The 26,164-nt window shown below is 43.6% G+C and overlaps 1 protein-coding gene and 1 pseudogene across 1 annotated transcript; both read right to left on the bottom strand.

The window, feature by feature from the left end:
- Positions 1-6,269: 6,269 nt before the first annotated feature.
- Positions 6,270-8,826, bottom strand: MC5R (melanocortin 5 receptor). The gene has a single exon (XM_075529905.1). The coding sequence runs from the start codon at positions 8,803-8,805 to the stop codon at positions 7,828-7,830; it is 978 nt and encodes a 325-aa protein (XP_075386020.1). The 5' UTR covers positions 8,806-8,826; the 3' UTR covers positions 6,270-7,827.
- A 14,143-nt stretch (positions 8,827-22,969) lies between these two features.
- Positions 22,970-23,184, bottom strand: LOC142424949 (protein kish-A pseudogene; annotated as a pseudogene).
- Positions 23,185-26,164: the final 2,980 nt, after the last annotated feature.

Raw genomic sequence — 26,164 nt, 5'->3', positions numbered from 1 at the left:
TTGTTAAAACATACTTTAGGAGAGGGAAATGACAAGAGTTAGCCCTGAGTTGATTCTGACTCATAGCCACTCTTGAGGAACAGAGTGGAATGCCCCATAGAGTCTCCAAGGCTGTAATTTTGATGGGAGCAGACTGCCACGTCCTTCTTCTGTGGGGCAGCTGATGAATCCAAAGTGCCAACCTTTTAGAAGCAATCTAGTGCTTCGCTACCCCACCACCCAGACTACAACCATCAGTGTGAGCATAATCTTATTGGACATTGAAAGAAGAAACAACATAACATAGAAAAATAACAGCTTTGGGGGGAAAGGAAAACAAAAGGATGAATATAAGGAAGAAAAGGGGAGCGGGGGCATGGGGCATTAATCCACCCAAGGGAAGGGTATTGTTTATATCTCCACAGGGAAAGTGGGACCAGACTTCAACCCAGTGCCGCAAGGTGTGAATGCAATATCCCGGCGTGGAATAGGGAACCAGTGGAGAGGTCTGGAAGGCTGGCCCAAGCACCATAAATTAAGTGGATTCCTGCCCCTCCCCCAAAAAGAATTTGTTCCAAAGGACGACATTGATTCTGCAGCTCTGGGAGATGGACATATCTGATCAGAGCACACGGGAGCAGATGAAGGGGCAGGAGGAGAGAGTGGAGCACAGCCTGGCCCACGAGGCCGTGAGGATGATGTTCCTGAGTAGAGCAGCCAGTCCAGAGAGAGAACAACATGGCTGGCCCTACTATGAGACATGATGCCCCTCAGTGACTAAGGGCGATACAGGGGACAGCACCGGAGACACAGTGTGGGAATTGCACCTGACCTGATCCCACCACACCGAGGCAAAGCACTGGGGGAGTGCAGCGGAACAGCAAGGGAATGGAGTGGCAAGGTCCCCAGGGAATGCTGAAAGTGGACTTTGGGGCCAGGGTGTGGTGCCCCAACAGACTGGACTGGAAAACGCTCCTAAGGGCCAGCAAATCATCCCTGAACTAGCTACAAGCTTTACTCTTGTGGGAAAAAAAAAGAAGAAGAAAAATAACAGCTTTAACTAACTAACCAGAGTCTAAGTTCCTTGTTTGTAAAACCTAGTACAATTGGCATCAAAAAAAATTCTTCTTATAAAATTATTTCCTGCCCTCTCTACCTTAGATTAGTTATAAACATGTTTTGCAAATTTTAAAGCAACCTTTGTGGTGGGAACAGTTCTAGTCAATATGCGGGGGAAAGAAACACATTTTATTTATTCTCCACCCTTGCTCTAATATATATATGCCCTTTGGCTCTGAATGGTCTATTTTTACCACTAACAAGCACGAGATTTTGTTCAGTATTTTCCTATTCCATGTTCCCCTTTCCTCTACAATTATACAAAGCCAACTCGTCCCAAAAGACTTGATGTAAGATGTCCATGCATTAGTCTTTCTATTTTCAATGGGGATGGGATAAGAAGCCAAATACATTCTAAAATATCAGTGGCTTTTCCAAATTCATGGCCACACCCACACCCCGAGTCCCTGATATGTGCCCACAGCCACCCGACAAAATCTGTGATGTCAAAAAGCACTATGTCGCACATTCCAGGTACATTTAGTTATGTCACCCCACCAAGTTCATTCTTAATTATATAAAGTATCCGGAGGACAGAGACATTGCAATGACCACACTCCCCACAGAAGACTGAGCACATGATGGGTGCATGTCCAGCGGGTCCTTTCAAGTGGACAGAATACTCAGGAAAAAGTTAAAGTTTCAGTATCCCTCAAAGCTTAATAACTCAAAGCACAGATAATTAAGATTAAGAAAGTGACGTGGAGCAAACAGAGACATGTACAAATCTCAGAAATGGGTCTACATCTGCACTGTCCAATGTGGTGGTGCTTAGCCATGGGAGGTCAATGAGTGCTTGAAATGGGGTGCTGGGCTCCCTTTTCTCCCATTCTTAAATGGGAATGTCTCCGTGTTCCTTGTTACTTCATTCTTCAATGGCTTGGGGAGGGTATCAGATTAATTATTCTTTTACCTTATTGATCAGCCCATCAAGAGGAGTCGCATCTCAACCTAAGGCAGAGATACCTGGGTGATTTTCAAAGTTACTCCATCATTCCCAAATTCTGATATGTGCTCCCGCACCCACCAGTGAGCCTTGATGTTTTAGACATAGAAGAGTATTATGGCTGTCAATTAAATTCTGATGTTCATTTTAATTATACACCATAGCTTGAACTATGGACAATATTTCCACATTGTTACCCTTGAAATAGTGTCAGCTCTGTGATTGCAGGGATTCTCATATGCTTTTGTGAGCCCATGATTGGTGGCAGCCTCAAATGCTGGCTGAGAGGACAGGATCCGGGCAGTAGATGATGCCAAGTGTATAACTTTATCTTATTGGATTGCTAGGAACTAACGTCATCTTCAGTTGAGAAATGATCATCTTACAGGCAATAAATATTTCCAGGAAACTTTCTTCAGACTTGAAGTCAGGGCATTTCTGTTGCCATTGATCCTAGAGCACCTCTGTAGAGGCAGAACCATGAAGGAAACTTTTCAGATACAACAATACCTGGAAATTTGCTGGAGACCAAGATCTGTCATCAAGCTGCATATGACGTTGGCTAGTTTAATTTGCCATGGACAAAGTTTTTTTTCTTTTTATACATTTTATTAGGGACTCATACAACTCTTATCACAATCCATACATATACATACATCAATTGTATAAAGCACATCTGCACATTCCCTGCCCCAATCATTCTCAAAGCATTTGCTCTCCACTTAAGCCCTTTGCATCAGGTCCTCTTTTTTTTCCCCTCCCTCCCCACTCTCCCTCCCTCATGAGTCCTTGATAATTTATAGATTGTTATTTTGTCATATCTTGCCCTATCCGGAGTCTCCCTTCACCCCCTTCTCTGCCGTCCATCTCCCAGGGAGGAGGTCACATATAGATCCTTGTAATCAGTTCCCCCTCTCCAACCCACTCACCCTCCACTCTCCCAGCATCACCCCTCACACCCCTGGTCCTGAAGGTATCGTCCACCCTGGATTCCCTGTGCCTCCAGCCCTCATATGCACCAGTGTACAACCTCTGCCCTATCCAGTCCTGCAAGGTAGAATTCGGATCATGGTAGTTGGGGAGGAAGCATCCAGGATCTGGGGGAAAGCTGTGTTCTTCATCGATACTACCTCACACCCTAATTAACCCATCTCCTCTCCTAAACCCCTCTGTGAGAGGATGCCATGGGCAAAGTTTTAAAGGAACAGATCCAACCAAAGGCTGAATGCCTTTGGAGATAAGGATGAACTGCAACTGGATAAACCACCCAACTGAGCTACTACAGGAATCAGTATGAATGCCATCGTGGAAGCACTGATAAATTCAAAGGTAGACCTCATGGAAATCAGGGAAAATAAAACTAAAATCCCCAAGCAAGAGGATCTCCAAGCAAATCCTACCTTGAAAGGTTTGAGTATAACAATGATGTTTTTAAAAATCTATTTATTTTAAAGGTTTCCCAATGGCTGCAACACTTGGTGACATAAGTAATAGTTTGAAGACGTAGGTCAAATACTAAATATTTAGAAGGCAAGAACACTGCACGAAGTAATGCGTCAAATCCCAAATCATAGCAACCGATAGAAGTGCTCACTGAGTGTCTGGGACTGCACGCCGTGAAGAGAGCAGGCAGCCTCATCTCTGTCCCATGGAATGGGTGGTGGATATGAGCCCTGGTCCTTTGGGTTAGCAGCCTAAAGCCTAACCCGCAGTACCAACAACAAAGGATTTCAGGAATCAATATCTGTGTTTGATAGACCAAGATCTAGACCTGCTAATCCTTCCCATGGACGATTTCTTTGCAAAAATAAAGAAAGGAAGCAAAGTAAAGTGGTCACTAAATTAGGAGCTAAATAAGCACAAGAAGAAAAACAGAAGTCAGCACAAAACGCTGGAAAAAAATGTCTACAAAATGGGCTGCTTGTTGAAATTTTCAAGTGACTTAGATGATCAAACTGGGAGAGGTTTGCACATCCTTTTCTCAAATCGAGAAAAAAGAAAAAGAATATGGATACACTTAAACAGAGGTGCAAAAGAGGGAATAATTCTCTTTAACAACAACAACAAATCCTAACTGCTGTTGAGTCCATTCCAATTCATGGTGGCCCTCTATAGGGCTTCCCAGGCTGTAAGCTTTTAATGGGAGCATCTAGCCTCAACTTTCTCCCACATTTCTATGTTTTCGAGTATGAGGTAGACACGAAGGTGCTTACGATGACAGACTACAATTAACAAAGAAAGAAAGTGGGAAATACTAGAAGGAGAGATGGGGGGAAATCATAGGTCAACAAGAAACCCTAAACAAGTGGAAGTCAAAAGGTTGCAGATTTAAGGACAAACAAAGTTTTCCAGGTTAGGTCTACAAGAAAGAAAAAGTCAAGTTTCAAGGCAAGAAACGTAACGGTGACAGAGATGACGAATGTGGTGAAAACGGTGCCTCTGGACCAGTGAACAGAGCAAGAGAAGACCTAGAGAGAAGAGCCTGCACCATGACACGAGAAAGTGGACATTAGACAGGAGGTGGCGGTTAGTTAAGCCATGTTAAAATTTAATTCGGTTTTCCTCTATTTTGCCTTTGGAGAATTTTTTTTAATATAAAAATTAGGTCCATGTCAATGGCCACCTATAAGAGAGAATGAAAAAATATATATGTTGTTAAACAAAGAGGATTGTTAAAATGCATAGCTCTTCCATTAAATTACCTTTTTAACATGTGAATTTACTAATAAAATATATACTATATAATGAGTCTTAAAAAGAAAATTCATCATGATTTGCCAATTAATTTACCTTCAGATTCTGTAATAACTGCTAGAAAGTCAGCAGAAAGACCAAAAGCCACTCTAGGTTTCACACGTCAGAATGACAGTTCAAATGGGTGATCTGGTCCTTCCATTTGATTAATCAACACCTTGATTATATGCTTTTTACATCATATAAAGTTCCTTCAAGAGCAGAAAGAATTAATACCAAAAAACCCATATAATGTGGCAGTTATTTGGATTGCTTTTCTGAGGAAATTTGGGTTGAGGTGTCAGGGGTTAGCTAGCCCATTTATAAAAACCCAAACCAAACCCATTGTCATTGAGTCAATGCTGACTCAGAGCAATGCCCCAATGGGTTTCTGAGACTGTAACTATTTACAGGAGTAGAAAGCCCAGTCTTTCTCCCACAGAGCGGCTGCTGGTTTCAAACTGCAGAACCTGAAGTTTGCAGCCCAACACACAACAACCACTCCACCAGGGATCGTTGGTCCATTATAGATATTTGGAATAAACTCAATATGTGTGAATGAGAACCTAGTAGTAACATTTTCTAACTTGCGCTCATAAGTCATGAACCTAGAACAAATAATTAACCCAATGAAAAGTAAATTCCCAGGTGCACCAGTTTCAAGAACAGGATTATAGTTGTATTTTATCCATTTGGTTAGAATCTAGTTCTAACCCTGATACTCATGACTATTATTCAGCAAAATCACATCTGTTGAGCAACAATAGCAAACATCAATCTAGTTTCAGCTCGATAGCTGACACCACCTTAGGCAACAGAAGGGCAGACGGGAGCAAGACAGACAAGCCAACTGGCTCCCACAGCAGCAGATTCTAGGAGGATGCCTCACGCCCAGTTTCCAGGATAATTCAATTGAGTTCACTTCCCGTTTGTGAACACACACGGGAATTCTGAACGAGAATGGACAGGCAGCATTAAACGGGTTCAAAGTCGGTTGCTCACAACGTAACTTGCCACTGTCCCTAGCCACACCAGCACCATTTTTTCCCGGAACTCTGAGCTCTGTTCCTTTGGCCCAACAAGCTTCAACAGAAGGGTCCTTCTTCTATAAAAACAACCCAGGACTGTGTGACCTACTGCCTTTTGCCTTGGGCTGCTAACCACAGGTCAGCAGATCAAAACCCTCAGCCGCTCTGTTGGCGAAACACAAGGCAGGCTTTCTACCCAGGTAAAGAGTTACAGCCTCACCCTGTCCCCCTTCTTTTATGCCTTGGCCTCTAGCCAGGGGACAGCAAGGTCCTAAAGCTCAGCACCGGCCAGGGTCAAAGGTACAGGACCTTGGTGGCCAAGAAGGACGAGGCACTGAAGCAGCTGGACGCATAGAAGTGGACTGGTCCCAGCTGCATGTCACCAAAGCGACAGACTAAGCTGTCTGTCTGTGCGAGTTCTCCCCGTCCTCAACCAGACCCAGAAGGGGAAGGCAAGGGCAAGGAGCACAGCCCCTGGCTCCTCGGCCCAAGAAAACCCATGCCAGGTGCCCCAGGCTCACCAAGCGTGAAGACAATCGGAAGACCCAGAAACAGCAGCGGGAGAAACGGCTGTCCCCACTGTACACGTACTCAGTCACAGAAGGAGCCTTGTAAGGGAATAAAACACAAAGTAGCTAGGGGGAAAGAGAGAGAGTTACTGTCTCGGAAACCCACAGGGGCCAGTTCTACCCTGGGCTACAGGCATGCTTGAGGTGGGAGAGACTCAGTGACAGTGGGCGTCAGAGAGAGGAACGGCTGGTCTCAATGTGAATCCCAAAACAAGAGAGAAAATATTACTGCCAAAACCATGTGATGGATTGTGAAAGCTGTTAAAGAGACACACCCTTTGCTTCAGAAAAGGAGAGTCCCCATCGGGGACCTCCTGACACAGGCTGCTGCTCTCTCCACAGTTCCATGGTCTCCCTTGTGGCTTCCCATGAAGTCATGTCTTTGAGATAAAAAGCAAGACCCTCTGCTGCTTGACAATTATTCAAGACGTGCTCACGTTGTCGCACGCTGTCCTCAGGATATCTCTCGGAGGGGGGACCGGGAATGATAAGATGAAGACCCCAGAGCCAGCTCCTGGCAGAGTGAGGATCCACTTCTTGACTCCGTGAGAGAGGGGAAAGATGGTACTCCTTTGGGCACAGATGGAGTGTCCGGCCTCTCTGGCTGCTCGGGTAAGATTGAAATGCCACAAAATACACAGTGACCATGTCTGGGTTTCAGACTGTAAGGCAGGTCCAGTCTGAACAAAGTCAAAAGCTCTTGACCATTAGCATGCCCATGCAGCGCAGGGTCTCCCCTGCCAAGCCCATGCCACTAAACACTCTCTTGGTAAGCCTGGACAGAGTTCATATAAGATTAATTAAGAATGAGTCACAGATATTTCTACAATACACGAGGTAAGGTTTTGAGCATAAAAATTTGATGAACAGAAATATACAGTAATGAAGGACATTTCACCTTTGGGAAATGTATGAACGCAGCCTATCAAACCAAATGCTCAGGGAAGCAGAGTTGTCGAGATATCCCATAACCAATGTGCAGAAAATCTTTCAAAAGATAAAGCTGACCACAATATTCTACCCCTGAAAAGTGTGTGACTCCAGGCGTGTCCAGCAGAACTCAGACCCTGTGTCTGGGGAGACAGAGTGACCACAGAGGACGCAGACTCACGGCCCTCCTTACAGGCTCCAGCTCCTGCCGAGACTCCCACTCAGGCGCTCCGGCCTTTCCTGAACACACACGAGGACCGGGGCAAAGGCGGATGTGGTGGCCCAGGAAGGTGGCACGATAAGCGTAGTGTGAAGAAAGGACAAGAAGCAACTGTCATAGACCATGTTCAATTGCATAAGTAGCGTGTGCCGAATTGCCCCAACAATTGCTACAAAAAAGGACGCTTCATGATCGAAGCAAACACAGGGAATACATGGTTTGCTTGCCCCTTGGCTGCTCCTCACTGCCTTGTGATAAACCAAAGGAGAAAAGAGAGTCGTGTTGAAAGGGGGCCCTTTTTGTTCAGTACCTGCCAGGGAGCCTGCAGGTGCTTCTGAAGCCACAGCAACAAACAATCTCCTTCAAGGTCGTTCGCATCTCCTGACTCCGGAAGGCATATATCAACGGATCGATCACAGAATTGCACATGATGAGTATGAGATACATATTGAACTGCGACATAAAACAGGAGCAATAAGGGTTCTGAGGGCAAGAAATCATTAAAATGAGGTGGAGAAAGAAGGGGGACCAGCACACAATAAAGATGCCCAGCAGCATGGTCAGGGTGACAGCGCCGCACATGCTGGTTCTCTGTCGCACAGACCTATACCCACGCAACATTGCTATCCGCTTGACATGAGTCCGTGCCAAGAGGAACATATGTATGTACAAAGACGCCATGAGGAGCAGCATGGTGAAAAACATGGAAATGAGGCAAATGATGACATAAGTAGACTCGTAGTAAATGATGAAGATGATGCCACAGCCTGTGCAGAAGGTCCAGATGCAGGCAATGATGACTCCGGAGCGCCTCACGGTCATGATGTGGTGATAGCGCAGGGCGTAGAAGATGGTGACGTACCTGTCCACAGCGATGGCCAGCAAACTGCACATGGAGGCCACCACGGAGATGCAGATCATCGAGTCGAACACATTGTCGAGGTGGCGCACAAAGGCATCCGCCATCACCACGTGCCTGTTATTGATCAAGTATATGATGATGGTCTCCCAGGCATTGGACACGCTTACTAGCATGTCCGCCACAGCCAGGCTGCAAATGAAGAAGTACATGGGGGAGTGCAAATTCCTGTTCTTCACGATGGCCCCAATGACCAAGATGTTCTCCAGGAGGCTGAAGAGACCCAGAGTCAGAAACACTTCCACGGCGATGCCCATGTCTTCGCACATGGAAGACTTGTTCTTGGCACTTGACCCTGAAAAATTGCCCTCCGTGGCATTCGGGTTGAGATCCAAGAAGTGCTCGTGGAACGAGAAGTTCATTGCCGGAAGAAAATGCCTCCCTCCTCTCCTTGGCAGTAAATGTACTGTAAAACATATTGTTAGATCATGACCAACCCTAGCAAAACCAAAACAAAACAAACAGCAGGACACCACCGGGCAAGCAAGACCTTAGGAAAGAGAGGTCTGCAGGGATGCACACCCCAGGGGCCCACCTGGCTGGCTGCGTCTTACCTGTAGCTCTGATCCAGGAAGTGCTGTGCAGCATGCAGGTTCCTGGTTTTCAACGGCCCTTCCTGTAGCCTTTCCGCCAAGCACCCATGCTTCCAGGCTCTCTCAGTGCATCCTGACGTGTCCACAGCAAGGCCACTTTCTATGCCTGGTGTTCAACTGAACTCTTAGAGGGGTCCCATTAAGTACCCACTAATTCATGGGGCACAAAATGCCTCAGCCATCCTATTTTCAGATCACTACGGCTTGGGTGGCACTGTGGGTTAAGCAGCCCTCTCTTCACCACAAGGTTGGAAGTTCAAACCCATTAGGAGAAAACTAAGATGGCCTTCTCTCATAGAGATTTAGTCTTACACACCCCCAAGGATTCGTTCTACTCTGTCCTATAGGGTCGCTATGAAGTGGCCGTGGGCTTTGGGTTTTAGAAAAGATATCTCACTCTGGTCCACAACCACTCTTGTGATTTAGGGTCCAAAGTCTTTCCCCACACACATACACAATCCTGTCATCATCCTCAGTCTTAATATTCATCATGAAACATTTCACTGAATCGTGTATTGTATATGTAAGTCGAGTTCTAGCTCCGACATTGAGCAATTGCATAATTCTATTAAACATCACATCCACATTCATTCGGACACGCTCACTGCCCACAAGCTGACTCGGTGCAGCTGAAGGGACGCAGGAAGGAAGGAAGCTGGAGTTCATTGAGCTCCATGGCAAGTAAACCGAAAGCCGCCGACTTACCTGACTCACCTGGCCTCACCCGCCAGCTCCGGAGCTGCACTCAGCCTGCCCACCTGGCTGCGTCGGTCTAGGCTGGAGGGCGGGAGCCACGTGCCATGCCCTCCAGAGGAGGATCCTGGGGCCCGCAGCAGCTCGCGCGATGCCGCGCTGCACCTTTAAGGAGCCTGGAGCCTGTGAGCCCGCCCGTCCCGCCCGTCCCGCCAGTCCTGCTGACGCCCAGCCATGGACGCCCCGACTGCGAGCCCACGCGCCACCTAGCGGCCCAGCGGGGCAGCGCCCCGCTCCTCCCCGCCCCTCCCGCGGCGCCAGACTAGCCGACTGCGAGCCCACGCGCCACCTAGCGGCCCAGCGAGGCAGCGCCCCGCTCCGCCCCGCCCCTCCCGCTGCAGCCCCGCCGTCGACTCTGACAGCGGGCCCACGCGCCACCTAGCGTCCCGCCCCGCCCCGCCGGTCCCGCCGCCGCCGCCGAGCGCCCAATCGCCGACTGCGGACCACGCGCCACCTAGCGGCCCGCCCCGCCCGCCGACGCTGGAGCGCAGCCCCGGCAAGGGCGCCTGAAAACAGCCTTTCCCTCAACCCGCCCTCCCCCCTGATTGTTCTGCGTGTCTTTTCCCGGTAGACGGATTATAATGCACTTGGGGCAACAAGCCTTGGCCGCTGACCTCTCACAGACCCCGACCCCATCTCCCTCTTCCGTGGTCAGTGGGGCCTCCGACGCCCGAGGCAGCCCGCCGACGACTGTGCCTTTCAGGCCCGCCGCGCTAAACGCACGTGTTTGTCAGGCAGAAACGGGGAAATGATTTCCTCCAGTGGGATCTTCTGACTTTTGGCAGTTCTGTCTGTGATGCCTCAAACGCTGACCTTGGCCCTCGGACGAGTCTAGCACCAAAGGGCGGCCTGTTGGCCATTGCAGCAGTGGGCTCACTAGGGGGTGGGAGATGTGCAGGGTCAGAGGGGACGCGAGCAAAGCTGCTATAAATGTATTAGCAAGGCATTTGTCATATGCGGAGCCTCTCTGTGTCAATATGACTAGGGGGCTGAAACTCCATACTGAGGGGCAGGTCACTCAACACGCGCACTGCCATGGAGTCAACGCTGACCCCTAGTGACCCCCTGTGGGCTTCGGGGACTGTTTATGGGAGTAGAAAGCCCCTGCAGGAGGCGGGGCTGCTGGTAGTTTTGAACTGCTGACCATGAGGTTCACGGCCCAATGCGTAACCATTACACCATCAGGGTTCCTCTAAGACACAGGCACAGTTGTCATTATTATCCCATTGCAATGGCGCTAGAACCGCCCCATCAGTACCTGCTACAAGCACACTCTCGTTTTTGCTGCAGGCAGTGCTTTATGTTCATTGATCGTGTCATCTTCTTCTGGTATTTTAGTTACAATGTTGTGTTAACTAGTATTTGTGAACCTATACCAATAACTCTTTTGAGAATGAAATACTAGAGAAAGTTGCTGTTCAGTTGCTAATAATATTGTCGTGAATAATGTTGTGATTCCATGTAGCAATGTTTCTAAAGCAATTCTGGTTTTCTTCCAGTAATCAAGAAATGAGAACATCTGAACAACTTACAACTGCATATCACATGTTATTCTGTTTTAAATTAATAATAACCATTACTAAGGTTCACTAAAGGAATCCTAGTGGCACAATAAGTTAAACATTGAGCTGCTAACTGAAAGTTTGGCAGTTCGCACTCACCAACTGCTCAACAGGCAAAGGACGAGGCATCCGCTTGTATAACAATGAGTCTATTTATGTAAAGATCTCCAGCCTTGGAGACTCTCTGAAGCAGTTCCACCTGTCTAATAGAGTCATTACGAATTGCAACCAACTCCGTGGGCAGTGGGTTTGGGGTTCTTGTTTGAAGGAGTGTGTATGGTATGGTGTGGGGGAAAGTTAATGGGGAGGTAGCACCATGAGTTAGCGCACTAGGTGGCCCCAATCTTAGTGATGTCACTGCATTGTCATTTCCATAGCCAGCTGCGAGGAATCATTCAGCAAATTATAACTGATTGCCAGGGAGATAAGATGTTTACCTGTTGATATACTCGCCCAATCCCTCTACAACAAAGACTCAATAAATCAGGGGAAGCAGGTACAGATGGTCATCCTGGAACTCTAGAATTCTGAAGTAGCAAAGGATAAAGAATCAGACCAAACACCAACTGGAAAAAGAAACAACAAAAGCAGCACCTGAGGGGAGCGATGGAGCACGGGCACGGCTACGTTAAAGCACGAAGGGCAACATACCGGGGTGAGAAGAGGCAGTGTGGGGATCCCAATGAGAGACAGAGGAAACAAATAGGGAGTGAAGCATAGTAAACAAAACGCAAGCTGACTCTAAGAAAGGGAAGTGGATGAAAACCCCAATAATACCATCAACCACAGAGCAAGGAGAAGCCAGTGCATCAGGATATGCCTCTCATCAGCAGAGATTTCTAGTTGTTTAAGCTGGCCCACATGGAGAGGAAGGCGGTGAGATGGAAGCTCGAGATGCTGGACTATGGAAAACATCCGCCTCCCCTGCCTAGAGACAGGGCAAGAATCAGATTATCAGCAGTACTCACTCAGAAATTCACATCATGCTGATGAATGGCTCCCAGAGAAGTGCCTCTTCCTCCTTCCCGCCAACAGCTTACTGGTCTTCAAAGGTCAGAGCCACCTCAACCAACAAGTGACCTTCCTCTGCTGCCCTTCCTTCACCCAGCTCACTCAGCTCTTACCCACAGTCCCCACCACACTCTACTCCAGTGGACCAGGCTGTGCTCCCTTGGGCCACATGCCACACCCCCAGTACTCACTTGGTCAACATGGACCACACACCACACACATGCAGCCTCCTTTGTCAGGGTGCAACCACTGCTTCTACAGTCAAGGGCATGCATACGTGCAGACTAGTTTGGAGCAAGCGTGGGGCGCGCACGCGTGCACACATGCACGCGCACACACACACCCCACAAACTAAATGCGTACTGCCTCCTTGGTCGGGAGTGAATGCTCCCGTAGATAGTAAGCCAAGTGTTCACCATTTAGAAGCACTCTCAAAACCTTCCTCTAGTTCCTGAACGCTTCCTCCCTTCCCAATCATCATGACCCCAATTCTTCCTTGCCTTGCGGACCTGGTTATACCAGAGGATGTACAGCGGTGCAGTGGGGATCTGGAGGCACAGGGAACCTAGGACAGACGAACCCCTCAACACCAGCGGTGGGAGTGGCGACACCAGGAGGGAAGCGGGTGCAGAAAGGGAGAACCAATCTCGGAGATCTATGTGTAACTTCCTCTCTGTGAGATGGGCAATGGGGAGGCGGGTGAGGGGAGACACCGGAGAGTATAAGATAAGATATAATAATTATTTATAAACTATCAAGGGACCAGGGGTGGGATCGGGGAGGGAGGGGGATGGGGAAAAAAGGAAACCGAGCTGATTCCAGGAACCCAAGTGGAAGGTGAATTATGAGAATGACGAGTACAACGAATGTATAAGGGTGCTTTGCTCAATTGATGTATGTACAGACTGTGATAAGAGCCTTATGAACCCCAATAAAAAGATTTTTAAAAAAAGAAATGAGTTGTGATCTCAGATCAATTTTAATAGATTTATTCATAAGATGGAGAAAGAGTGGGAAATCTTTCACCACAAAATGTTGTGGGAGTGGCAATACTTTCTGCTGAAATCAGTCTTTACAGGTGGTTGAATGAGGTGGTCTTAAAGCCCTGAATCATGCCATGTTTGTAACGATCATCAGTTCAAGTAAATGGCCGTTATCTTACCAAGTATATTTGACCAGGAGAAATGAAATTGAAAATTGATCACTTCCATGATTTCTTAATTATACAACTGTATAGGAACAGGCTTGATGTTATATCTGAAACTTTGAAGACTAATCATCAGTGTATTTTAAGATAGTACTCTTGTGCAACATTCCTTCTGGATTTTAATTAACTTTATTTGACTCTACATTGATTCTTAATTTTATAATAATATATTTGTGCATACATATATCTGTGTGTGCATGCATGCATATGTATAGCATGTGTGTATATATGCATGCATATATATGTATTTATAAATTAACCATGGATTTATCATGTTTTGTCACCTACAGATAAGGTTTTGCTTTGCTGACCTAAGATATTAGACAAAAAATTCTCCAACCAAAAAAATGGATTGACTTATAAAAATGGTCTAGAATCCTGAGCTTGGAACCTACCAGTCTAAATTGAGATTTCTGGAATTCTGGAAGGTGACAGGATTCATGAATTACAGTTGATTCAAAATCCATCAAGAATGGAAATTAGCCACTAAGTAGATTAAGTGTTTCTTAAATTCTTTATGTGGGGAATATTTGGGACAAATAACAGTATTATCTGTATATAAGGCAATATTTTTCTCATTTCTCCCTAATTGTTTAATGACTCTAAAACTGAAAGATCCTACTAGCAAATTTAACAAATTCAGAAAAATCATGACTGAAGCAGCTGGTGAGATTTAAGCTAAAAAGTGGAATAACAGTAAGGTTTCCTGCTAAATTCCACAGAGACAGTTTATGTCTTAATAGATGAATGTTTCAGGGTCCATCTTTATGTCATTGTTTTTACAATACCCGAGGATTTTGTAGAACATGACTGATACTGGTGTTATTTAGATATAGACAAATACTTCAGTGTACTTATTGCTCTTGGTCTTATATTTTTTTTCCCCAAGCATTGTACTGTATTGAAGAATTCTGTCTATTTAAAGGAACTTACTCCAAAAATAAAAATCAGACTTGTCACTTGGGTAATCATTTAATCTGGGCTCTCAGGCAATGTTATAATGTGTCTGTCTAATGCTCAATAATCCATTTATCAATCTCTTATGTACATCTTAAAGGCCAGGTTTTCAGTGGAGGCCAGTTTTTTATCTGTGGGGAAGGGAGAGATGACCAAAAAGTTCCTGCATAGCATCGTCCCACAATCCATCCTGTTGAGGGCCTTCCTCTTTTTCTCTGCCCCTCCTACTTACTGAGCATGATGTCCTTCTCCAAGGACTGGTCTCCCCTGACAAGTCTAAAATGCATGACACAAAGTCTCACCATTCTTGCTTCTAAGGAACATTTTGGCTTGACTTCTTCCAAGACAATTGTTTTTTTCTTTGGGCACTCAATAGTACCTTCAATGTTCTTCACCAGCACCACAATTCAAAGGCAATGTCCAACTTTCACATGCATATAAGGCAATTGGAAATGCCATGGCTTTGGTCAGGGTGCACCTTAGTCCTCAAAGCAATATCCTTGCTTTTCAACACTTCAATGAGGTCTTGTGGGCAGACGTACCCCATGCAATGCATCTTTTGATATCTTGACTACTTCTTCCACGAATGTTAATTGTGGATCCAAGCAAGGTGAATTCCTTGACAACTTCAATCTTTTCTCCATTTATCATACGTGTTGCCTATTGGCTTAATAGTCAGGATTTGGGTGTTTGTTTTGGGGTTGGGTTTTTTTTTTGCTTGTTCAATTTATGTTTTTATTGTTTTTAATTTTTTAATAAATCATTTTCTTGGGAGCTCTTACAGGTCTTATAGCAATCCACACATCAGTTGTATCAAGCACGTTTGTACATTTGTTGCCATCATTTCCAAAACATTTTTTTTCTCCTTGAGCCCTTAGTATCAGCTCCTCTTTTCACCCCTCCCTTCCCAGACTCCCACCCCTATGAACCCTTGATAATTTATAAATTTTTATTTTCATATTTTACACTGTCTACTGTCTCCCTTCACCCAAGTCTCTGCTGTTCATCCCCTTGGGGAGGGGGGTGATATGATAATGATATCCATCATTATGATCCATTCCCCCTTCTCCTCCCACCTTCCCCCTACCCTCATGTATCACTACTCTCATTATTGGCCCTGCAGGGTTTATTTGTCCTGGATCCTGTCGGTCAAGAGCTCTTATCTGTACCAGTGTACATGCTCTGATCTAGCCAGATTCATAAGATAGAACTGAGGTCATGATAGTGTTCTGGTCTTCTTTACATTGAGTTGTAATCCACACTGAAGGCTACAATCCTTGATCTTCTTCAGCAAGTGCTTCATGTTATCCTCACTTTCAGCAAGCAAGGTTTGTGATCTACATGTTGCTGGTTGTTAAAAAGCTTTCCTCCGATTCGGATGCCCTATTCTTCTTCATATAACCCTGCTTTCCTGACTATCTGCTCAGCATACAGATTGAATAAGTAGGGTGAGAGAACGCAAACCACCCAGACGCACACCTTTCTTGATTTTAAACCACGGCGCATTCCCTTGTTCTGTAGTTATTAAGCAGAATGTTGTGCGGTTTACATTTTTTTGACCTTTTTCTTTATATTGTTGATTTCTAATTTCATAGCTTGTGGTCTATGAAAACGGATTGTAAAATCTCAGTAATTTAAGATTTATTTGTTCTTGCTTGTGTCCCAACATATGGTTTATTATCAAGAATGTTATGTGTGTACTTGGAAAGAATGTAGCAGGGTAGAGGAGTCTGTGTATGTCTAGAAGGTCAAGTTGGTTAACTGTATTGTTTAGTTTTACTGATTTTCTCTCCCCATGATCTGTCCTTCCTTAAGGGTGGTCTATTGAAGTTCCCCAATCTTACCGGGGGACTATTATTAGTATTCTCTCTTCAGTTCTTGAAGTGTTTAGTTAATGTATATAAAGGGTCTTGAAGTATTTAGTTAATGTATATAAAGGGTCTTGAAGTATTTAGTTAAAGTATATAAAGGGTCTTGAAGTATTTAGTTAATGTATATAAAGGGTCTTTATATACAGTTCTTGAAGTATTTAGTTAAAGTATATAAAGGGTCTTGAAGTATTTAGTTAAAGTATATAAAGGGTCTTGAAGTGTTTAGTTAAAGTATATAAAGGGTCTTTTGCTTGGTGCACATACATTAATCATGGTGTGTCCTCCAGTTCTAATGTCCCTTTAAGCATTTTGTAGTTCCATTCATTTTCTCTCAGGATGGATTTTGCGATGAAGTCTGTTTATTAGAGTTTAATATTGCCACTCCTCTGGTTCAAGATGGCCGACTGATCACATGGAGAATTAATTCCTCTCCAAGAACCAGGTGGAAGACACCAGGAAAAAGAGAATGGAGTGCAAGCAATTTCAGAGAACAACCCAACAGGTAAGTGACCCAAGCCCCACAAGGTCTTGGCATGAGCCAGCAGAGGGGAAGGGGAAGGGGTGATGCTTAGCAATTCCTCCCCCTGGGTCAAGCCGCTGATCTCACAGCAGGTTTGAGAGGCTGCTTAAGTCCCCAGCTGGCGGTCCTCCATCCATGTGACTCCAGACTGCCTACACTCATCCCTGGGCTGGAGGGCGCCCCTCAGGGCTTCAGTAACTGTCCTGCATCCCAGCCAACCTACCAGCTGACCTGAGCACCCGGCCTCCTCGTGACCCCACCCCCCAGCTTGTACCCTAATTAGATTCGACTAGGACATCCAGAGTAACAGGCTGTCCTCTGAGAAGACTCTCGCTTCCCCTCCCATCCAGAGAAATTACCTCCCCCCCGCTGGCTACAATCAGCTGCACACTACCTGCCAAAGTACAAGAACTTCTCTTAGCTCTAGAAGCTCTCTAGCCCCAGCCCCCTACCTCTAGCCCAACCTAAGCCTGCCAGGCCCAAAACACAAAAGGGCAAGCCCCTCAATCGCAGGCACTACTTCCAATCCTTCAAATGATCTCTGCCCTGCAGATTCGGGAACTCTCCCGGGACTGAATGGAGATCCACGGCTTTTGTTTTCTTCTTTTTCCTCACCTCTTTAAAACAAAATCATGTTCTATTTTTATATTTTCTTCATAATCAGTACATTCTGGTAAAAATCTTTTTTCTGCCATTCCTTGCATCCTTAAGACAGCAGTATCCTCATCCCCCAACCAACACTCCACTGCATTCAGAGCACTACTTGACCCCCTGGACCATACCAACAAAAGTCCCTTTTCAGCGTTGTCTGCCTCTTAAAAGGTGTGAACCCCCTCCCTTCCATAGCCACCCAACCCCCTGTGGGAAACAGAAGGGTAAGACCTCTGAGCTGTGAGCGATCACAGCCCCACCCAACACCCTTGCCTCTAACCCAGCGTATACCTCACCCTATTCCTGCCAATCCAAGCACCCAACAGGCAGTGCCAGTCACTCCTAGACACTGCTTCAACTGCCCAACTGCTCTCTGCCCGCGTGTTCCTGAATCCTCCAGGGAAGAGGGTGGACCTCCAGGTTCTTCTCCCTTCTTTCAAACGATATCTTGTTCTATTCGTATAATTCCTTTTTAACCAGTAATATCCTTCAGGTCAGTCTTAACAAAAACAGTTTTCTCCGCCACTTCTACCATTTTCAAGTTCATAATACCCTCATCTCCTGGTTAACACCTCATTCAGACCACTCTAGATCACCTCAGGCTCTTGAGAGCACTGAATTGCCCCCCAGGATTGCCCCCCCCTTCCCCCCACCCCCTGGCCCCTGGACCATCCCAATAAAAGGTGCACATTCCGGATAGCTCCTCTTCAGTCTCTCTGAGGGACCTGCCACTTGGAAGGTGTGAGCCCTATATTAATGGTGACGAGATGTCCTATGAGGAAGCGCATTTCAAAGACACCACAAGCCCATGGCCCCAAAAGGATTGTGCTGCGGCATCATGCTGTTGTCTCCACAGTTTTCTTCCCTGCAGGCTTTTTCTGAGCTTTTTATCCCTCAGGCTTAGTACCCACTCCTGAACTAGGTGGCTGCTGACCTATAGGTATCGCTCCACCCAGTCCTTGAAAATCCCATCACTAAATAATTCTGTTTCATTAGCTTCTAGAGTCACAAGCATTTGGGCACACCATAACTTAAAAGAAAGTAACCCTAAACAAACAATTCAAGAACTTTCTATTACTGTTCCATCGTCTTTACTTTCCTATACTGCAAGCTACAGAATATTTTGATGCCTCTTTTGAAATTTCTGATGACATCTCTGGTTCGACATTTTCCATGGAAACTATTCCATGATCTCCACATAATTGTTGGCTTAACTTTCTTTCTTTTTTTTCCCTTTTTTTATTTATTTTTAAACATTTTATTAGGGGCTCATACAACTCTTATCACAATCCACACATATACATACATCAATTGTATAAAGCACATCCATACATTCTTTGCCCTAATCATTCTCAAAGCATTTGCTCTCCACTTAAGCCCTCTGCATCAGGTCCTCTTTTTATTTTCCTCCCTCCCCGCTCCCCCCTCCCTCATGAGCCCTTGATAATCCACAGATTGTTATTTTGTCATATCTTGCCATATCCGGAGTCTCCTTTCCCCCCCTTCTCTGCCGTCCATCTTCCAGGGAGGAGGTCACATGTGGATTCTTGTAATCAGTTCCCCCTTTCCAACCCACTCATCCTAAACTCTCCCAGCATCGCCCCTCACACCCCTGGTCCTGAAGGTATCATCCACCCTGGATTCCCTGTGCCTCCAGCTCCCATATGCACCAGTGTACAACCTCTGCCCTATCCAGTCCTGCAAGGTAGAATTCGGATCATGGTAGTTGGGGGGAGGAAGCATCTAGGATCTGGGGGAAAGCTGTGTTCTTCATCGGTACTACATCGCACCCTGACTGACCCATCTCCTCTCTTAAACCCCTCTGTGAGGGGATCTCCAGTGGTCGACACTTGGGCCTCGGGTCTCCACTCTGCACTTTCCCCTTCATTCACCTGGCTCAACTTTCTACATCATCTGTCTCCTCCATCAATTATTGTTTCACGTGACCGCTAAACATCACTTTGGATTTGAAACTGCTGCCTGATATTGATGTTTTGTTGATGTAGTCTGAACATTCCTTACAATCCAATTTATTGATGAGGACCTTATTCTTTTAGTACAGTTGACTTCCAATCACCTGTATCTGGTTTCAACCTAGAAAAGAATAATCAATCTAATACTAACTTTTCATTAAGTCCTTCCTAACATCCCTCCTTGTCATAATCGCATTTTGACAACCTCAATTACCATTTGCACAGAAAAAGCCAGCCCTTATGAATGTGGACTTGACTTTATGGGCTCAGCTCACCTTCCTTTTTCAATAAAATTTTTCCTGATTGCCGTTTCTTTTCTACTATTTGATCTAGAACTTGTCCTTGTCCCATTACCCTGAGAAATCCAAGCTTGGAATTGAAAACTAGACTCTACCACATTATCTCTCCTTTTAGCCTTAGGCCTCACCTACGAATGAATCCAAAAAGGCATAGAATTAGTTGAAAATGGTAATTCACTAAAATAAATTATTTCAACTCATTAAATTATGAACAGATCATAATTACCATTGTGCGTCCTATCTACGTTAATATATTTTGAGCTTTTATTATAGCCTTTTAGGCCTTTAAATTTACCACTCACACTTTATGTATTTTCTCCTGTGCCTTGAAGGAATAATGCTATCACTCTTTATTCTCAGTACTATTTTAACATTAAACATATATTTTACCCTCCTTACTATATTACCAATTATTTTTCTAGTATTTGCTGCATGCAAAGCTGGATTAGAACTATCCCTTCTAGTAAATAGCATCTAATATGGTTTAGATTATGTTCAAAACTTAAATCTTCTACAAAGCTAAAAATGGTTTCCCCACAATTATATTAGCATGGTTATATAAAATAAAATAAAATGAATTAATATTACAACTTAGTTTTTTAATCAGCTTAACCAACTCCTTACTTCTAAATCAAACCTCAGATACCATTCTAAGTACATCTGTCTTATTTTTCTCTAATGCTCTATCAACAACCTGTTCATTCTAAGTACATGACTTCTTCCACTTCAATTAATAGTCAATTTCCCCCTTCAAAAGAACCATTAACATGGAAAAAAGCATATCCCACCATACTTATCTGACTTCAGCTCTTCTTCATTATAACCTTCTCTGCTATTGAACTGATTGTATTCTATATTTTACTTGATGCAACATTAATCCCAACATTAATTATTATTATTCACTCAGGAAACCAAACTGAATAAACACTGGATTTTATTTCCCATTATACACACTAATAGGTTCTTTACTACTTCAAGAATCTTAATTGATATCCAAAATGTAATAGGCTCACTAAATCTGTTAATTCAATAGTATCTACAAATTTGATCACCAATATGGTCTTTAAAGTTCTTATGATTAGCTTGTATATAACAGCATTTACAGTTAAAATACCATTATATGGCTTTCATTTATGACTGCCCAAAGCTCAAGTAGAAGTCTCTATTTCAGGATCTGTAACTGTTGCTGAAATTCTTCTAAAAAGAGGGGGGTATGGTATATTATGAATCACTATTTTATTTGACCCTTTAAGTCAATTTATAGCATAAAAGTTTCATAATATTCTCTTTTGAGGTATAACTACTTCAGTCTGCTTACAACAAATCTGCTTAAAATCACTCATTGCATATTCTCCCATCTGTCATAGAGCCTTAGGAATTGTAGCTATTCTTTTTTTGTTTATTTGTTATTTGGGGGTGTTGCTATTTTCAAAAACAATTTATTGAAGGCTCTTACAGCTCTTGTGATGATCCATACATCAATTGTATCAAACACGTTTGTACATATGCTGCCATCATTATTTTCTAGACATTTACTTTCTATTGAGCCCTTGGTGTCAGAGCCTCTTTCCCCCCTATCCCGCCCCCTTCATGGCCCCTTGATAAATTATAAATTGTTATTATTTTCATATCTTACCCTGCCTGCTGTCTCCCTGCCCCCTGGTATCTGTTGTTCATCCCGGGGGGCGGGGCGGTGGTTATGTGTTGATCATCGTTGATCATCGGTTCTCCCTTCCTGCCCTCCTCTGCCCACCTTCCCCTGCCTCCAGGTTGTAGCTATTCTTATTCAGACACCAGGAAACGTTCTAGGAGCTACAGCACTCACTGTGGCTCATGGCCTTATACCTCTTCCATACTATTTTCCCTCGTCATCACAAATTATGAATGAATTCATAGCCAAATATAACTTATAGTATAAGGACTACAAACTTAACATTGCTAGCAACTTGATGAGTCCTAGGTAGCTTAGCTAATTTGGCACCACCCACAATCAACTTAGTTGGAGAAATATTCACAATTTTTCATCATTGTTGTGATTTAATCTCACTGTATTGTTCAGAGGTCTAAATATACTTATCACTGCCCTTTAAACACTCTCCATCCCTATTACAACAAAATGAGTAAACTTCTCACATTATATTAATACAATTCTCCCCTCTTTCATTCCAGAAAAATACCTTAATGGAGATAAATGTAATTCCTTTAATCCTCCTATCCCTTAACCTAAAGTTATTATAGGGTCTACATACTGTAAATATAGTTTAAACAAAACACTAGATTGTAAATTTAGTAATATAGGTAATCTTGTTTACCAAGAAATATGCAATAACTGTTCATCCACCTGCATACTTTAAACTATGGCTTTCTTACTTTTATTTTTTATAATTGTTCTAGTTTGTTCTTTTTATTCTAAGAAGAGTTTTTTCAGAGACAGAAGTGAACTGGTAAAATTTATACTGAGACATTTATCTATACTCAGCCTGAAATTTCAGGGGCTACCATGCTGGTTAGTCTAAACTTCCTTTAAACCAGAACATTTTCCTAGTGCTCTGAAGTCACACCCCACTTATGTCCCCTCTTAAGAAATGCGGTCTTTCAAATTGTCAGAAATCAGCAATAAACTAGAGTTTGCTAAGAGTAGAGGTACTCTGGTTTACGTGCATCGAAAATGGTGTCGCCACCAGAAAACCATGATTAAAGTATGAATGCAATCGTTACCAACACATGTTGAACAATTTCTTCCCAATAAAAAAGCTAGTCCAAAAAGGTCTCAAGGCTCTATAAATGTTTCATTTCTAAATCACAGTGAAAGGAATTTAGTACAACTGACCAATCTTGTTTTAACTATTTGCCTTAGAGATAGGTATCTCACTAAAAATTGGTATGGGACATAACAGAATGACATTTGCAGAATGTAATACTGTGTGACAACACTGAAGTTGATTGTTATGGACATATTAAACTCTTTGAATACTAAATGGTACAACTTATCTATATAGAACATCAGTCCAATGCCATAGGAATGGAGAGCAGTAGCTGGGAACACAGCTCTTCTTTCCACTATTTTCCACAGGTAAGTCCGTTTCATACTGAAATCTGATGGCAATTAATTTCTGGCATTTTTCCAAGCTACTTAGTGAACAGGATGCTGAATGCCACTATACAACACACTGCAATAGGAGGACTCGCCCATTCACCAATGCTGCCATACCTCCAAAATATAGCCAATAGTCCAGCTTACTTCTCTCCAGGATGCTGGGAGCCAGGAATTGAATATAAGCACAGGTACATATAAGCAGCAAGATTACAGTCAAAAGACTCTGAAAACTGAAAATAGCAGACATCGTGAGGCCTGTGAAGCCCCAGCCACATCACCCTTCAGGTTCCTGGGCGGAAAAGGCGTGTACACCTCTCCTGCCCTTCCTGTTCTTTCAGTTCTTACTTGTAAAGTAAGCCATTGGTCTTAAGAATCAAAAAATTGATGCAACTCCAAATAAATGTAATAAATATATTCTCTGCCTCTACCTTAATAATTCTTCTTACTCTAACTCTTCCTACTTTCATATCTACTAATATATGTAAATCCAATCACTTTCCAATATACTGTATGTAAAATTAACTCTCTTAGGCATTTCTACCAGCTTAGTCCCAGTATTCATCTTTGTTTTATTTCACAAAGATGCTGTACTCTCCACCGACACTGAGTAACTAGCCACAGCTTAACATTACCTCTAGCTTTAAACTGGACTACTTCCGTTCCTCTTCGCTCTCGTTGCCCCGTTTGTAACCTGATCGGCTGTGGAATTCTCGGTAGATCCATGCATTCAGATCCATGTATCAATCTAATTTTAAGTATCTTCTATTCCTCATCACTTTAATAACCTTAGTAATCGCTAACAACCTAGTTTAACTTTTCATTGGCTCAGAAGGCATTGGAATCCTATCTTTCTCACTAATTGGCTGATGACATGGTTGAGCAGATGTCAAAATAGCAGTCATCCAAGGTGTTCTTTATCACCACACTGGTGATGCTGGCTTCGTAATAACCACTGCAGGCTTCCTCATATATTGCAACTCATGGGAATTACAACAAGTTTTCATTTTAGGAGCAAAAAAAATAATCTTCCCCTACCAGGTCTACCATTAGCAGCAACAGGAAAATCAGCCCAATGGCCTACCACCCATGATTACCTTCAACTTTACAAGGTCCTACTACAGTTGCAGCCTTACTTCACTCTAGTATGATAACTCAAGCTGAAGTTTTTTAATTCTATTTTATTCTTTGCTAGGAAACAATTTAACTACCCAAACCTTACTTAACACTATGTCTTGGTGCTATGACAACACTGTTTACTGCCGTGTGTAACCTCACACAAAACAACATTAAAAAAACCATAGCCATCTCGCCTTCTAGTCAATTAGGTTTAATAATAGTAACAATTGGAATTAACCAACCCCATTTAGCTTTTCTCCACACTTGTACCAACACGTTATTTAAAGCTATATTATTTCTATGCTCAGGATCATTATTCATAGTGTCAATGATGAACAGGACATCGCCAAAATAGGTGGACTTTATAAAGCTCTCCCACTCACAGCATCAGCCCTAACAATGAACAGCTTAGCATTAACAGGAGCACCTTTCCTTATCGAGTTTTACTCACACGATCCCATGGTGAATCTGCTAATACATCTTAGACTAATGCCCGAGCCCTTCTACTTACCTTAATTACAACCACCATAACAGCTTTTACAGCGCTTGAATCATTTCTTTCACCCTCCTGAGCCAACCTTGATTCCCCTCACTGATTATCATTAATGAAGATAATCAATATTTAACTAAGGCTATATTATTTCATGGAGCCCTCCTCCAATTTGTATTCCTCTGATAGTTATACCATCTTACCTTAAATTAACGGCCCTAATGGTTACATTACTAGGCTTTGTCATTGCAATTGAACTTAATCATTTAAGCCATATCTTAAAATTTAATATACCTACCCTCTCGATAGATTCTCAAGTACACTTGGCTATGACCTCCTAACCAAGCACAGAATCTCCCTTTTCTCAAGCCTTAGAATTAGTCAAAACTTAGCTTCCTCTACTCTTGACCTTTTCTGACTAGAAAAAGCTCTACCCCAAAAAAGTAGTCATTCCCTGAAAAATAGCTTCCATATTAACCTGCAAGCAAAATGAAATGCTAAAATTATATTTCCTCTAGAGGAAAGAACTAGGAGGCAAAGGGCATTTAAAGAAGTCTGAATATAGGCATGTACATATGTAAATATATTTATAGATGAAGATGGAGAAATAGATCTATGTGCATATATTTTTGGTTTAGTATTAAGGTAGCAGATGGACATTGGGCCTCGACACAAGAACATTTTGTTCTATTAACCCAGCATTCAATGATGCTCACCTTCCTGACACGATGACTGAAGACAAAATGGATGCATAAGCAAATGTGGTGAAGAAAGCTGATGGTTCCCAGCTCTCAAAAGATAAAGCATCTGGGGTCTTAAGGGCTTGAAGATAAATGAGTGGCCATCTAGCTGAGAAGCAATAAAACCTACATGGTAGAAGCACACCAGCCTGTGTGAACATGAGATGAAGATGGGATTAGATAACAGGCATCAAAGGCCCAGAACTAAAAATCATATCAATGTGAATGAGGGGGAGTGCAGAATGGAGACCCAAAGCCCATCTGTAGATAACTGGGCATCCCCTTACAGAAGGGTCACAAGGAAGAGATGAGCCAACCAGGGTGCAATATGGATGAATCATACAACTTTCCTCTAGTTCTTTAATGCTTCCTCCCCCACCGCTATCATGACCTCAATTCTACCTTACAAATCCGGCTAGACCAGAGCATGTACATTGGTTCAGATAAGAGCTCACGACACAGGGAATCCAGGACAGATAAACCCCGCAGGACCAATAATGAGAGCATCAATACCAGGAGGGGAAGGGGAGGGTGGGGGGAGAAAGGGGAAACTAGTCACAATGATTTATATATAACCCCTTCCCAGTGATACAGACAACAGAAAAGTGGGTGAAGGGAGACAGTGGTCAGTGTAAGATATGAAAAAACTTTATAAAATATCAAGGGTTCATGAGAGAGGGAGGGTGGGGGAGGAGAGAAATGAGCTGATATCAAGGGCTCAAGTAGAAATAAATGTTTTGAAAATGATGATGGCAACATATGTACAAATGTGCTTGACACAATAGATATATGTATGGATTATGATAAGAGCTGTAAGAGCCCCCAATAAAATTATTTTTAAAAAGATATACCAAAAGGTAGTTTGTTTTATACAGTTAATA

This window comes from Tenrec ecaudatus, chromosome 13 (assembly GCF_050624435.1).
Source record: "Tenrec ecaudatus isolate mTenEca1 chromosome 13, mTenEca1.hap1, whole genome shotgun sequence".
In the NCBI taxonomy this organism is placed as follows: Eukaryota; Metazoa; Chordata; class Mammalia; order Afrosoricida; family Tenrecidae; genus Tenrec; species Tenrec ecaudatus.
This window is presented reverse-complemented; position numbering and strand designations above follow the sequence as displayed.

Coding starts and splice junctions, on each gene's coding strand:
- MC5R (XM_075529905.1), bottom strand. CDS start 8,805: ATGAACTTCTCGTTCCACGAGCACTTCTTGGATCTCAACCCGAATGCC.